We start from the raw sequence: 16641 nt of genomic DNA, 5'->3' as shown, positions 1-16641 counted from the left end.
TCTGTCGTCCAGCCAATTTTGTATCCATTTTCCTACCTCACCCTGGATCCCATGAGATTTAACCTTGTACAACAACCTACCATGAGGTAGCTTGTCAAAGGCCTTGCTAAAGTCCATGTAGACAACGTCGACTGCACTGCCCTAATCTATCTTCCTGGTTTCGCCCTTCAAAAAACTCAGTCAAATTCATGAGACATGATTTTCCACTCACAAAGCCAGGCTGACTGTCCCAAAACAGTCCTTGCCTGTCTAAATGCCTTGAGATCCTGTCTCTCAGAATACCTTCTGACAATTTACCCACCACAGACGTTAGGCTCACTGGTCTGTAGTCCCCAGGCTTTTCTGCCTTATCTGCCAAAGCAATTTCATGTCCCCTTTTTGCCCTCCTGATTTCTCTCTTAACTCTACTCCGACAACGTCTATACTCTTCAAGGAGTCAACTTGATTCCAACTGCCTATGCATGTCACATGCCTCCTTCTTCTCTTTGACCAGGGTCTCAATATCCCGAGTCATCCAGGGATCTCTACTTCTACCATTCTTGCTCTTCACTCTAAAAGGAATGTGCTTACCCTGACCCTGGTTAACACACTTTTGAAAGCCTCCCACTTACCAGCTGTCCCTTTGCCTGCCAACAGACACCCCCAATTAACTTTCTAAAAATAAATTTAGAGAACCCAATTCATTTTTCCAATTAAGGGGCAATTTAGCGTGGCCAATCGGCCTAGCCTGCACATCTTTGGCTTGTGGGGGCAAAACCCACGCAAACGCAGGGAGAATGTGCAAACTCCACACAGACAGTGACCCAGGGCCGGGAACGAACCCAGGTCCTCAGCGCCATAGGCAGTAGTGCTAACCACTGTGCCGCCCTTGCTGTGTTTGGAGATTGACTGTTGGCTCCGTGTGCATATTATGGGCTCACACAGAATGCGGAGGCGCAGCTCCAACTTCCTAGCTTTAAACAATTTTCACTCAATACAGAAGAGTTACAGAAGCTCTGTAGTACCGGCGGCACAGTGGGGCAATGGTTAGCACTGCTGCCTCACGGCGCCGAGGACCCGGGTTCGATCTCGGCCCCGGGTCACTGTCTGTATGGAGCTTGCACAGTCTCCCTGTGTCTGCGTGGGTCTCACCCCCACAACCCAAAGATGTACAGGGTAGGTGTTGTTGGCCATGCTAATTTTCCCCTTAATTGGAAAAAAAAATCTAAATTTTAAAAATGGAATCTCTGCCGCACAGACTGAGCATTCGATAAACTTCTCCAACATCAAAAATTCAACTGAGCTCCATTAATAGTTACACTGCGTTAATTCTACAAGTGATCATCAGACCTCCATTACAAATACCAATAAAAGCTGTGCCTTCGTAAAGGAAAACAAATCAACCCACAGTATTAGAGAATGCTGAATGTTCTGTGGATGAACTCAATTGATTTGTCATCTGAAAAGGATCACTGAATCATTAATTCATTGGCTTGAACTTCTTGTCTTGTCCTCTATTGCCTCCAATAATAAGTTCCACTGAACTCATGCTAAGTCACATTTCACTGTGAAGTCATTGGCACTCACCTGGAAAAACAACAAGTAAGATAGCTGTCACATTTCAGTGAGGACAGTTCTGTGTTGCAGACTCAGTTGCTTCTTAGCTAGATCTCAGCCTGCTAAAGATCATCACACTTTTGCTGTCAATCCAAGCACCCCAAACTGAATCAGTCACCGGACTCATCAGGTCCCTCTTCAGATCCATTTCTCTAAAGTCGATGGACTCACCTTTTTCCGGCAAATCAGCTTCTTCATTGCATCGGTCGGAGACATCAACCTCATCGTCGAGACCTTCATCTATGTCATGTTCTTCATCTGTGACAATAAGGAAGGCACAAAGGATTATTGCTGAAGATGGTGGTACACAGTAAAATGTTATTCCTGAACATCCGACGGTCCTCCCAGTACAGTAGGTACTTTTTGGTGTCTAAAGGCACACATTTTAGGTTCAAAATGACTTCATAATTCTCCTTTTAGTTAATATTCACAAGCATATATCCAGAGCAGAGAGGCCATTCAATCCATCCACTGAAACCTACGATCCAGCTGCCTCTTCAGGGACCACCTCCCCACTTTTACCGCTTTTAATTTAGTTTGAGGCATATGCTTCTGAGCATGCTCAAATCCAAACTTCCTCATCACTGCAGTGATTTCCCCACATGAATTTTCTTCATGCTGTATCTGTGATACACTACAGTTGAGAGTGCACCCAGAACACTCGGTGAGGTGGTGGCGTAATGGTATTGTCTTTGGACTAGTAAACCAAAGACACAGAGTGATGCTCTGGGGACCCGGGTTCAAATCCCACCACTGCAGATGGTGAAATTTGAATTCAATAAAAATCTAATGATGACCATGAAACCATTGTCAATTATCGGGAAGGAAATCTGCCATCCTTATGTGGTCTGGCCTACATGTGACTCCAGAGCCCCAGCAATATGGTTGGCTCTTAATGCCCCCTCAAGGGCAATTGGGGGTGGGCAATAAGTGCTGGCACATCCAGTCCCATGAACAAATTTTTAAAAAACACCATGGTGTCAAATATAAATCGAAAATGCTGGAAAAACAGCAGCTCTATTGTCCATAGAGATGAGCTTGGTGTCAGGAAAAGTGGTAGAAAATAAAAGTAAGAGTTCGGTATCTTAATGCATAAAAGAACAAGATAAATGAACTGATGGCACAAATAGAGTTAAATGGGTATGATCTGATAGCCATTACTGAGACATGGTTGCAAGGAGATCAAAGTTGGGGAAACAATATTCAGGGTTATTTGACTTTTTGGAGGGACAGGTGGGAAGGAAAGGTGGTGGGATGGCTCTGCTAATAAGAGAGGAAATAAATACAGTTCTGAGGGATGATCTAGGCTCAGAGGTTGTGGAGTTGATTTGTGTGGAAGTGACAAATACCAAGGGAAGGAAGAGTGGCTGGGGTATGGTGTGTTGTATTGTGTAGCCCCCTGAAAGTAGCCACACTGCAGGAAAGAGTTCAAATTAAGAAATAACAAATATATATAAAACGAGTACTGCATTAATCATGGACATCTTTAATTTTGATACAGATTGGGCGAATATAATTGGAAATGGCAGCCAAGAAAATGAATTTTTGAATATTTTTTTCCAGAATGTCAGGCTCCAACTTGTGGCTCTTCAGTTGCACTGCCGAGTTTTTAGTTCAGATTTTCAGACACTTTGGAAAATAAATTCTGTGGCCGTGGTTTACGCTGTCAGTCTGGTGGGGTAGGGCCTGTTAGAACCCGCAAGGCCGGCTGCACACAGATTGGGGCGCCATCTTTAAAAGGCACCCCGACCAGCACTGAGGCTAAACTCTCTCTCACTCTCTCCCCCCCCGGCCCCTCCCACACCACGGCACAGTCATAGAGTCATAGAAGTTTACAGCATGAGAACGGGCCCTTCTGCCGAACTTGTCCATGCCACCCCACTAAGCTAGTCCCAATTGCCCGCATTTGGCCCATATCCCTCTACACCCAACTTTTGCATATAACTGTCTAAATGCTTTTTAAAAGACAAAATTGTACCCGCCTCTACTACTGCCTCTGACAGCTCATTCCAGACACTCACCACCCCCTGTGTGAAAAAAGTGCCCCCCTGGACTCTTTTGTATCTCTCCCCTCTCACCTTGAACCTATATCTTCTAGTTTTAGACTCCCCTATCTTTGGGAAAAGATATTGACTATCTACCTGTTATAACCTGCCTGCTTACCATCGGCTGGGGACTAATGACAATCCCACAATCCTGTGGGAGTATGAGCTTCCCCAATGAGGGGGACGGAGAAATCATTAGCAGACTCCCTGTATAAATAAAGCTGGCCAGTTTGGAACCAGCAGGAAGGTGTAAGCAGCAAGTGAGGTTGCTGCTGTTGTGTATATAAAATAAATGTTATTTCTTTGTATCCTTGAAACTCGTGCTGGATTCTTCGTGGCCCTCACAAAACTGGCGACGAGGGTTAAAGTGAATAGCTGTCTACACTGCTAACGCCACCTCCCTGGATTCTTGTTGGATACAGGTTGGAAGTTGTTTTCTATTATACCATGCCTTTGTACGGACATTTGGATGTTTTTGATGCTGCGCTGGAAAGCTGGAACAAGTATGCACAACGGATGCGTTACTATTTCCGGGCAAACAGTATCACCGAAAACAAGCGCTAGGTGGTCATATTGCTCACCGCCTGCGGCCCGCATACGTTTGGGGTGATTAGGAGCCTTACGTACCCAGCTGCGCCAGACACCAAAACGTTTGATGAACTTGTGAATTTAGTGGGGCAGCATTTTAACCCAACCCCGTCCACGATAGTCCAGCGTTACCGGTTTAATACCGCTGAGAGGACCCCAGGAGAATCCCTTGCCGACTTTCTATCCAGGCTACGCAGGATTGCGGAGTGCTGTGACTATGGTGAGACCTTGTCAGAAATGTTACGCGACCGTTTGGTTTGCGGTATTAACAATGCGGCCACCCAGAGAAAGTTGTTAGCTCAGCCAACATTGACTTTTCAACAGGCCATTCAAATAGTATTGTCCCGAGAGAGCGCAGAACGAGGAGTGCAGGAGATACAGGGAATGGAAGTGCAGACCTTGGGGCGCAACCCCTTCCGTCCGAAAACGTCCCCCCTGCGGTACCTTGGGCGAGACGACCGGAGCCATGTCAGTGTCAGACTTGTTGGCGCCGACCCTGTCGCGGACGCCGGTCCTGGGGGCGCCAGAGGCGCCGTTGTTCCGACCGAAACTGGGACCAGCCCAGGGGCCGTACCTTCCATGTGGATGAACCTGCCGCGACTACTCCCGAGGACGTCGAGACGGAGGACGACTGCCTGCAGCTGCATTGTGTGGCAGCTCCCCGTGTGGCCCCCATTAAGGTGACAGTATGGGTCAATGGTCACCCGCTTGAGGTGGAGTTGGACACTGGCGCAGCGGTCTCCGTGATGCCCAGAGGAAAATCGACCGCATCAAGCAGGGTATACAGACCCTTACATTAACCGACACACAGGCCAGGTTGGCCACCTACACGGGGGAACCATTGGACATCGCAGGAACTACGATGACCCATGTCGTTTATGGATGCCAGGAGGGGAGTTTCCCGCTTATCGTGGTGCGTGGCCATGGGCCCAGCCTGTTGGGTCGGGACTGGTTGCGCCATTTGCGCTTGCAGTGGCAGCACATCCTCCAAACAGTTTCTGGAGGGTTGACTGAGGTGCTAGGACGATACCCAGATGTATTCCAGCCCGGTTTGGGGAAAATAAAAGGGGCCGTAGCCCGTATCAAGTCAAACCAGGAGCCACGCCGCGCTATTTCCGGGTGCGCCCAGTGCCTTACGCCTTGCTCGAGAAGGTAGAAGGGGAGCTCACTCATTTGGAAACTTTGGGTATTATCAGGCCCGTCCGTTTCGCTGACTGGGCAGCACCAATTGTACCTGTAATGAAGCCAGATGCCACAGTTCGCTTGTGCGGCGACTATAAACGTACAGTGAATACGGCTTCCCGACTCGACCAATATCCAATGCCTCGCATAGAGGATCTCTACGCAAAGCTTGCAGGTGGACTCTCGTTCACAAAATTAGATACGAGTCACGCCTACCTACAGTTGGAGCTGGACCCTGCCTCCCGACCATATGTAACGATTAATACACACCGGGGCCTGTATGAATATATACATTTGCCCTTTGGAGTATCCTCTGCCTGCGCTATTTTTCAACGCGTTATGGAGGGCATTTTGAGAAGTTTACCGCGTGCCGCTGTCTACTTAGATGACGTTTTGATCACAGGGATGTCGGAGCAGGAACATTTGGAAAATCTGGAGGCTGTCCTTAGACGCTTTTCGGAGGCTGCAGTCCGTTTACGTCGCACAAAGTGCGTCTTTCAAGCGAAGGAAGTAGTCTACCTGGGTTATCGGGTGGACTGCGAAGGTTTGCACCCCGTCGCAGAGAAGGTGCGCGCGATTCAACAGGCCCCCGCCCCAACTGACACTTCGCATCTTCGTTCTTTTCTCGGCCTCGTAAACTATTACGGGAAGTTCCTCCCCAATCTGGCAACTACGCTGGCCCCGTTGCACCTTCTGCTAAAGAAAAATCACACCTGGGTTTGGGGTCAGCCGCAAGAAACCGCTTTCCGGCGGGTAAAACAACAATTGTCGTCGTCTGGGTTACTAACCCACTATGATCCTGGAAAGCCTTTGCTCGTCACATGTGATGCATCCCCATATGGTATTGGGGCCGTCCTGTCCCACAAGATGGAGAACGGGGCCGAGCGGCTGATAGCTTTCGCCTCCCGCACATTGACTGCAGCGGAAAAGAAGTACGCGCAGATCGAGAAGGAGGGCCTGGCAGTGGTCTTTGCGGTGAAACGTTTCCACCAGTACGTGTATGGCCGCCACTTCACTATCGTGACTGATCATAAGCCTCTGCTGGGACTTTTCAGAGAGGATAAGCCAATACCGCCCATTGCTTCCGCACGGATCCAGCGCTGGGCTTTGTTGCTCGCTGCATACGAGTATTCTCTGGAGCACAAACCAGGAACGCAGATAGCGAATGCCGACGCACTGAGCCGATTGCCTTTATCGACCGGCCCCATGTCGACCCCCACGACCGGTGAGGTGGTTGCAACCCTAAATTTTATGGATACCTTGCCTGTCACGGCATCACAGACCAGTGAGTGGACCCAGACGGAGCCAGTCCTGTCAAAGGTTCGACACATAGTCCTGTATGGTGGGCAGCATAGACAGCTCCCAGGCGAGTTGCGGGCATTTCCCTCCAAGCTGTCAGAATTCAGCGTGGAAGACGGCATCCTCTTGTGGGGGACGCGTGTGATTGTCCCGGAAAAAGGACAGGAGCTAATACTAAGAGACTTGCACAATGGGCATCCAGGTGTGACCAAAATGAAAATGTTGGCCCGGAGTTATGTTTGGTGGCCAGGCCTCGACGTCGACATTGAGAAGGTAGCCCAAAACTGCTCCATTTGTCAGGAGTATCAGAAGCTTCCGCCGGCAGCGCCCCTACATCACTGGGAATGGCCAGGGCGGCCTTGGGCGTGCTTGCATGCAGATTTCGCCGGCGCTTTTCAAGGATCCATGTTCCTTTTATTAATCGACGCCCAGTCTAAATGGCTAGAGGTGCATAAGACGCACAATGTCCTGCGCAACAATTGAGAAGATGCGTTTGTCTTTTAGTACACATGGCCTCCCCGAGGTGCTGGTCACGGATAACGGCACACCATTCACCAGTAAGGAGGTTCATGAAGATGAACGGCATACGCCATATCCGCACTGCCCCTTACCACCCGGCTTCAAATGGGTTGGCGGAGTGCGCAGTGCAGACATTCAAACGAGGCCTAAAGAAGCAGTCTTTCCGGGTCAATGGACACGAGACTGTCTCGCTTTTTGTTTTCGTATAGGACCACCCCCCATGCGGTGACTGGGGTAATTCCCGCAGAACTCCTAATGGGCCGGAGACTTCGCACCCGCCTTAGTATGGTTTTCCCGGACATTGGCGCAAAAGTACGCCGCACACAAGAACGGCAGGGACAGGGTTTTTCTCGGCATCGGCCGATTCGGCAGTTTGCGCCCGGTGACCCAGTGTTCGTTCGCAATTTTGCTGATGGTGCCCAGTGGGTCCCTGGCGTAACCTTTCGCCAAACGGGCCCTATCTCTTACCAGGTGCAAGCCCTGGGTCGTCTCCAGCGCAAACATGTAGACCACGTTCGGTCCAGAAGACTATCCCTTCCAAAGATTCCCCTCGCCCCCCCCGGAGTTCATTTCTACAGCCGCAGACCAGTGACAATGGAAAGTAGTCCTCACAATCTTCGCCTGGTGCCTCACTCAAAGCCTGCGCAGGTCATTAAAGAACCGCGCGGAGATAGAGACCCCAAGATGACAGAGGCAGCAGACTCTGACTCCGAGATGGAGACACAGGACGCATCAGAGGGGGAATCTTCGGGCCCACAGGTCGTGGATGTACAACCGTTACGCCGTTTATCATGGAAGCGCCGGTCTCCGTCTCGTTACACGCCGCCCGATCCAGCGCCTCGTGCAAATGGTGTCCGGCCTGCGGCAAAACGTGTCCTTCGCCAGGGTTTTCGGTGGATTCCTTGGACTTTGCGGGGAGGGATGTTATAACCTGCCTGCTTACCATCGGCTGGGGACTAATGGCAATCCCACAATCCTGTGGGAGTATGAGCTTCCCCAATGAGGGGGGCGGAGAAATCATTAGCGGACTCCCTGTATAAATAAAGCTGGCAAGTTTGGAACCAGCAGGAAGGAGTAAGCAGCAAGTGAGCTTGCTGCTGTTGTGTATATATATATATATGTTATTGTAAATAAATGTTATTTCTTTGTATCCTTGAAACTCGTGCTGGATTCTTCGTGGCCCTCACAAAACTACCTTAAATATGCCCCTCATTATTTTATAGACCTCTATAAGATCACCCCTAAGCCTCCTAAGCTCCAGGGAAAAAAGTCCCAGTCTGTCCAGCCTCTCCTTATAACTCAAACCATCAAGTCCTAGTAGCATCTTAGTAAATCTTTTCTGCACTCTTTCTAGTTTAAGAATATCCTTTCTATAATAGGGCGGCCAGAACTGTACCCAGTATTCCAAGTGTGGCCTTACTAATGGCTTGTACAACTTCAGCAAGACGTCCCAACTCCTGTATTCAATGTTCTGATCAATGAACCAAGCATGCCGAATGCCTTCTTCAGCAGCCTGTCTACCTGTAACTCCACTTTCAAGGAGCTATGACCCGTACTCCTAGATCTCTTTGTTCTATAATTCTATCCAATACTCTACCATTAACTGAGTAGATCCTGCCCCGATTCGATCTACCCAAATGCATCACCTCACATGAGAGTCCCACACCGTCGGGAACTCGGCCGGTCGGGGATGGAGCATCGGGGGCGGGATAGGTGGCGCTTTTCAGGGGGCAGAGCTTCGCAAAAGTGATGCCGCCCCCGATATTGGCGTCATCAGGGATTCTCCGCCCCTGCGCCAAACGCGATTTCGGCGTCGGGGAGCGGAGAATCCAGCCCCCTATCTAATACCATCAAAATTGGCCTTGCCCCAATTTAGATTTTTACTTTTGGGCCAGACCTATCATTCTCCATAGCTATCTTAAAACTAATGGAATTATGGTCACTCTTCCCAAAGTGATCCCTCACTACCACTTCTGTCACCTGCCCTCCCTAATTTCCCAAGAGGAGGTCCTGAATACATTCAACAGATTTCTCTCCATCCAAGCCCCTAATGCTATGGCTGTCCCAGTCAATGTTGGGAAAGTCCCCGACTATTACCAGTCTATTTTTCTTGCAGCTATCTGTAATTTCCTTCCATATTTGCTCGTCAATTTCCTGCTGACTATTTGGGGGCCTGTAGTACAATCCTATCAAAGTGATCTCTCCCTTCTTATTTTTCAGTTCTACCCAGATTGACTCAGTGGGCGAACTCTCGGATATATCCCCTCTCAGTACTGCCGTGATATTCTCCTTAATCAAAAACGCAACTCTTCCTTCTCTTTTACCTCCTGTTCTATCTTTCCTACAGCATCTGTACCCCGGAACATTGAACTGCCAGACCTGCCCCTCCCTTAGCAATGTTTCAGTAATAGCTATAACATCCCAGTCCCGTGTATCCACCCATGCCCTGAGTTCATCTGCCTTGCCCGTCAAGCCTCTTGCATTGAAATAAATTAGGTTTAATCTGGACTTCCTTTTCTCTCTGCCCTGCTTTCTCAGACCATCTGTCCGGTTATGTTTTATACACTTTTCCTGTATTTTATTTTTCTTAACCTTACTGGACCCATTCACTGAGTTCTCCACAGTCTCAGTACTCTGTACTGTGGCCCTTTTTCACTTTTGACTTTGGTTTCTCTGCCTTTCACTTTCCCCCTTACTGCCTTTTGTTTCTGTCCCCATTTTAATTCCTTCTGTCTTCCTGTATCGGTTCCCACCCTCCTGCCACATCATGTGCAGTTTAGGTGGATTGGCTATGCTAAATTGCCCTTAGTGTCCAAAAAAGGTTAGGTGGGGTTATGGGGATAGGGTGAAGGGGTGGGGATAGGGTGGAGGTGTGGGCTTAGGTAGGGTGCTCTTTCCAAGGGCCAGTGCAGACTCAATGGGCCGAATGGCCTCCTTCAGCACTGTAAATTGAATTTAGAGTGGGCAGCACGGTGGCGCAATGGTAGCACTGCAGCCTCAAGGCGACGAGGTCCCAGGTTCGATCCCGGCTCTGGGTCACTGTCCGTGCGGAGTTTGCACATTCTCCCCGTGTTTGCGTGGGGTTCGCCCCCACAACCCAAAAAGATGTGCAGGTTAGGTGGATTGGCCATGCTAAATTGCCCCTTAATTGGAAAGAATGAATTGGGTACTCTAAATTTATTTTTAAAAAGGATAGAATTTAGTATTCAGCTCAAATGTGTGAAAATTGGAACTGAAATATCCGTGTTAAAGGCGAGGAAATATGAAGGTATGAGGAAGGACTGGACTGGTCATACAGATTGGTAGGCGAGATAATAGATAACTCAATGACTCCCAGCAAAGTAACATCGCAATGAAGAGGAAAGACTGTAAGGGGAGGCAGGACCTACCATGCACAACCAAGGAAGTTAAGGAGGGTATTAAGTTGAAAGCAGAAACATATAGGCTGCGATTCTCCGTTGCAAGTGCACTCTGCTACTGCTGCTGGAAAGGACGGAAAACTTGGCGCTCAGTCAAATCTCCCGCTGCTGTGAATGGATGAAGAATCCTGCCCATAATCTGGCCAAGGTTAGTGGTCGGCCAGAAAAGTGGAATAGATTGTGAATGCAGCAACGATGGACTAAAACAATAATTAGGAAGGAGAAAATAAACTATGAGGGCAGGTTTGCGCGAAATATAAAAATACACAATAAGAGCTTTTTGAAGTACATTAAAAGGAAGAGAGAAGTAAAAAAAAACATTGACCCTTAGAGAATGAAACTGGGTAAGTAATTATGTGGAACAAGGAAATGGCAGAGGAGTTAAATAGATACTTTGCATCGGTCTTTACTGGACAGGATACCACAAGCCTCCCAGAAATAGTAAAAGAAATACGGGAAGGAATTGAATACAGTCACCATTACCGGAGAATTTGTTTCAGGCAAACTAATGAGGTTAAAGGCTGACATGTCCCCTGGAGCTGATGGTTTGCACCCCAGGATCTTAAAGAAGGTAGCTACAGAGATTGTAGATGCACAGATAGTCATTTTTAAAAAATCCTTGGGTTCTGGAATGTGCCAAAGGATTGGGTAACAGCCCCTGTGGTACCCTTTTGTAAAGGGAAAAGAGGCAAAATGCAGGAAACTACAGGCCACTTAATCTAACCTCAGTTATTGGCAAAATCTTCGAATCGATTGTTAAGGAGATGAAAGCAGTGCATTTGGAAAGTCATAATCTGATCAAGCAGAGTCAGCAAGGTTTCATGAAGGGGAAATTATGTCTGATGAATTTATTAAACTTCATTGAGGAGGTATCAGCCTGTGTAGATAGAGGAGGTCCAGTCGATGTTGTATATTTGGGTTTTCAAAGGGCATTTGTTAAGGTGCCACACAAAAGGCTCCTATGCAAGATAGGAGCTCATGGTATTGGAGGTACTGTTTTGGCATGGATAGCAGATTGGCTAACTAACAGGAAGCAGCGAGTAGCAATATGGGGGTCTTTCTCAGGTTGGAGGGCAGTAACCAGTGGAGTGCCACAGGGATCAGTGCTAGGACCGCACTCTTTACAATATATATTAATGATTTGAAGGAAGGAACAGAGTGTATTGTGGCCGAATTTGCGAATGATACAAAGGTGGGAGAGAAGGCAGGTTGTCAGGAGGATGTAAATAGTTTACAGAGAGTTATTGATAGATTAAGTGAGTGGGTAGAAAATTGGCAAATGTGGGAAAATGTGAGATTTTTAATTTTTGAAGAATGTATGGGAAGGCGGATTACTACTTAAATGGAGAGAGACTGCAGAAAACTGTAGCCAAAAGGAACTATGGGGTCCTTGTTCATGAAACCCAAAAAACTAACATACAGGTTCAGAAGGTAATAGTGAAGGCAAGTGGAATGCTGGCGTTTATTTCATAGGGACTGGAGTATAAAGGAAAGAGGTGCTGCTGCAACTGTACGAGGTACTGGTGAGGCCCCATTTAGAATACGGTGTACAGTTTTGGTCCCCTTATTTAAAGAAAGACATATTATCATTGGAAGCAGTACAGAGGAAGTTTACGAGAATGGTCCCGGGTATGGAGGGACTGCCATATATTAGGAAAGATTAAGCACGTTGGGTCTTGCTATAGAGTGTTATTATTATGCATCTTCTTATTTGAATCCATCGCTGATGTCATCAGTAAGTGCTGTGACATCATTAGTTGCTGTTGTTACTTGTGTATATTCGTAATAATTGCAGCTAGTTCTAACTCTACTCAGTTACTGGTATTTCCATGTTTAACTATCTGCTTCCATTTTTGAATCCATACTGGTATTGTAAACTTAATTATTTTTATATATTAAAGAAGATTAACTTATAATGGGCGCGATTCTCCGACCCCCCACCGGGTCAGAGAATCGCTGGGGGCCGGCGTGAATCCCGCCCCCGCCGTGTCGCGAATTCTCTGCCACCGGAGATTCGGCGGGGGCGGGAATCGCGCCGCGCCGGTCGGCGGGAATCCCCCGGCGATTCTCCGGTCCGCGATGGGCCGAAGTCCCGCCGCTGTCAACCCACGCCAGCCGGCGTGGATTGAACCGCCTTTGTGACGGCGGGGGTCGGCGGCGCAGGTGGGCTCTGGGGTCCTGGGGGGGGGGGACGCGGGGCGATCGGGCCCCGGGGGGTGCCCCCACGGTGGCCTGGCCCGCGATCGGAGCCCACCGATCCGCGGGCGGGCCTGTGCCGTGGGGGCACTCTTTTCCTTCCGCCTTCGCCATGGTCTCCACCATGGATGCCGTGAGCGGCCACTGACGCTCCCGCGCATGCGCGGCCCGGCAAAGTCATTTCCGCGCCAGCTGGCGGGGCGGAAATCAGTCCGGCGCGGGCCTAGCCCTCAAGGTGAGGGCTCGGCCCCTCAAGGTGCGGAGACTTCCGCACCTTTGGGGCGGCGCGATGCCGGACTGATTCGCCCCGTTTTTGGCGCCAGTCGGCGGACATCGCGCCGATATCGGAGAATCCCGCTCAATATGTTTTTGACTACTTTTTTGCGATCAAGTTACCACAGGTGTGTACTCCTTAGCACTCAGAAGAATGAGAGGTGATATGATTGAAACATATAAGATTCTTAGGTGGTGAGAAGGGTAAATGTCGGGAGGATGTTTTCACTCACAGGGGAATGGAGGACATAGTCACAGAATATGGGGGTGCTCATTTCAGATGGATGTGAAGATGAATTTCTTCTCTTAAAGAGTGGTGAATCTTTGGAATTCTTCACTCCACGAAGCTTTGGAGGCCGAATCCTTGAATATTTTCACACTGAGGTCACTAGGTTTTTAATCAGTTCGGGAATTAAGGGTTATGGAGATAAGGCCGGAAAATGGACTCAGTAAGTGTCAGATCAACAAAGGTTTTATTAAGTAGCAGAGCGGCTCGAAGGGCTGAATGGCCTGCTCCTGTTCCTATTTCTTATGGTCTTATCTGTTCTCACCAGAGACACTGCAAGATTTTCTGAGCTACTCCAGTATTTTCCATTTTTATTTTAGATTTTCAACATCCATATAGCATTTTGCTTTTAGTTTATTTAGTAAAGCTCATTGTCACACTGATTGAGGTCGGTGGACTTTTAAAAAAAAACTACACTGCGGCATAATGAAATTCTACATTTAAAATTTTTTTCTCCAATTTAGCGTGGCCAATCCACCTATCCTGCACATCTTTGGGTTGTGGGGTGAGACCCATGCAGACTCAGGGGGAATGTGCAAACTCCACACAGACAGCGACCCGGGGCCGGGTTCAAACCGTGAGGCTGCAGTGCTAACCATTGTGCCACTGTACCGCCCAGTCAGTGGACTTTATTAACTGTCTGCATAATTTGGTGATGTAAGACTCATCCCTATGATGCACTGAATGAACGTAATGGATGAGCCAAAAGGCACCAATGAATGAATAAGTTCGATGGTCAGATCTTTTGAAACATTCTTGGGATACAATTATTGCTTTGTCTAATCATAGAATCATAGAATTTACAGTGCAGAAGGACGCCATTCGGCCCATCGAGTCTGCACCGGCTCTTGGAAAGAGCACCCTACTTAAGCCCACACCTCCACCCTATCCCCTTAACCCCAGCTAGCCTTTTTTGGACATTAAGGGCAATTTATCGTGGCCAATCCACCTAACCTGCACATCTTTGGACTGTGGGAGGAAACCGGAGCACCCGGACGAAACCCACGCTGACACGGGGAGAACGTGCAGACTCCGCACAGACAGTGACCCAAACCGGGAATCGAACCTGGGACCCTGGAGCTGTGAAGCAACTGTGCTAACCACTATGCTACCGTGCTTCCCAATGGGCAGGCATCTCTAAGAGCCCTTGAAAGAGCGAGCTGACTTCTTTAACCAACATGGCCAGTACAGTGAAGGCATTTTTACAATATAGAAAATATCAGGATTTTGACACAGTGAAGGATTGATGGTATATTTATAATCAGAATGGCGATTTACGTCGAGGGAACTTGGTGAAGGTTCCCGTGCGCTGCTGCCCTGACTAGATGGTGAAGGTCATAGGTTTCAAAGGTGCTGTGGAATAACCTTTCTGCTCGTTAGTTATCCTCGTGATCTTTGTGAGAATATCTTTCCCTTTGTTTATTGCACATGCTGGAAGATTCCAGTTTTTAAAAATTGCTCCAGCCTATTAATGGTCAGTGGATTGACACCGAAATGGCCGTCACCTCACTTCCCTGTGGATTACCACTTTGCTGTTCTTCGAATTGTATCAATAGCACACATTACTACTTCTCTCACCTTCATTTTCAATGTCCATCTGATCTTCCGTAACATCTACATGGTCAATATGGGCCGTGACTGGGATGTCATCTGTGAACATGAATCCATACAAGTGTTAGTTTTCAGTGCATCATGCCTCACACATGGAAACAGTCAATTTATCCAAGCAACAAGAACTTGCATTTATATAGCATCTTTGATGCAATTAAAATGTCCTAAGATGTGTCACAAGAGCATAGAATACCTTCAGTGGAGGAGGCCATTTGGCCCATCGAGCCTGCACTGGCCCTTGCTCCAATAGAGCATCCTATTTAGGCCTGATCACCCGCTCCTATTCCCGTAACCCCGCTTAATTTTGGGGGCAAATTAGCATGGCCAATCACCTAACCTGCACATCTTTCGACTGTGGGAGGAAACCGGAGCACCCGGAGGAAACCCATGCAGACACGGGGATAACGTGCAGACTCCGCACAGACAGTCACCCGAGGTCGGAATCGAACAATTGGAGCAATAGATATCAGGAAAGCATGAGAGGCCAGAATACGGAGAAGCACAGAGAGTGTTTCTTGATTAATAAGGGGATCTGGAGTTATGGGTAGAAGGCCGGGAGAATGGGGATGAGAAAATATCAGCCATGATTGAATGGCAGAGCAGACTCAATGGGCGGAGTGGCCTAATTCTGCTCCTATGTCTTATGGTGCTGTAGGACTGATGGAGGTTACAGAGATGAGGGATCATGTGAGGATACCAAAACACAGAGGAGAATCTTTGAAATGAAAGGGTGCCAGAGCCAATATGACGACAGAAGTGATGGTTCAGCTGGAAACAGCATAATCTTACAGTAGAAAAGTGGTTCTTGATTAAAGGAGTTAATTGGCTCAGGTATTTAACACTGTGCCTGTTTAGATATTACGCCAATCATACACTGAAATGTTTTAAATTAATGCTTTTTTTACTCCGATTTTTCATCCCTCGTATAGGTTTCCCTTCAACGAGGTGTGGGCAATATTTGTTGAACCTTTTTTGTTCCTGAATGTGTCAGCTCTCTTTGGGCGATATTTCTCATCATTAACTAACCGCAGTGGTCATTCTTTACATGCCTGTTCACACAGTCAGTGTTAGCGGATATAGAGACCATGGGGAGCATCGGTTCCGTGCTTGACCCTGACCTCACCGAGCATTAACAGGTGGCCACCGTCAGGTGGAGGTGACTGGATGGGGGAACTGGTCCTGATTATCTTCCGCCTAGGCCAGAGCGAAAAGGCCTACTGCAGTACCTGCCACAACTGAGGTCAGCACACAGCATGTGAGACCTTCTGACCTCTTACGTCTTTGTAGGCAAATCATTCAACAAATGAATCATTGTAGGTCACCCTATAGTTAGTATTATATTATCTGATGGGTGATTGCAGTGGGGTCTTAGAGCGTCTCCAATAGACTACTGTTTATCAAAATAAATTTTTTGCACTTGTTAATAATGAGCAGTCAGTTACCTCCACTCATTTCCACAGCATTATCCACTTCCATTCCTTCTTCCAAACATTCCTGCCAAAGTGAAAAAAGGAGATAAGAGAAGCCATTGATGGTATAATCTATTTAGTCCACCAAAGACCATCCATCCAATACATAAAATTTTCGCATTGGAACCCATCTGTCCGGCACACTAATACACTAGTTG

The 16641-nt window shown here is 47.9% G+C and overlaps 1 protein-coding gene across 5 annotated transcripts in view; it reads right to left on the bottom strand.

Annotated features, from left to right (window-relative positions):
- Positions 1-16641, bottom strand: part of LOC140393935 (F-actin-monooxygenase mical1-like) — a 284293-nt gene that overhangs the window by 104519 nt on the left and 163133 nt on the right. For all 5 annotated transcript variants that reach the window (XM_072480591.1, XM_072480590.1, XM_072480588.1 and 2 more), the window contains 3 exons: positions 16457-16508; positions 14982-15053; positions 1768-1854 (listed from right to left, as the gene is read on the bottom strand). In XM_072480591.1, the coding sequence (XP_072336692.1) occupies positions 1768-1854; positions 14982-15053; positions 16457-16508 (211 nt within the window). The remainder of the gene's footprint in view (positions 1-1767; positions 1855-14981; positions 15054-16456; positions 16509-16641) is intronic.

This window comes from Scyliorhinus torazame, chromosome 17 (assembly GCF_047496885.1).
Source record: "Scyliorhinus torazame isolate Kashiwa2021f chromosome 17, sScyTor2.1, whole genome shotgun sequence".
NCBI lineage: Eukaryota > Metazoa > Chordata > Chondrichthyes > Carcharhiniformes > Scyliorhinidae > Scyliorhinus > Scyliorhinus torazame.
Note: the sequence above shows the minus strand (reverse complement) of the source record. Positions and strands in the feature narration are given on the sequence as shown.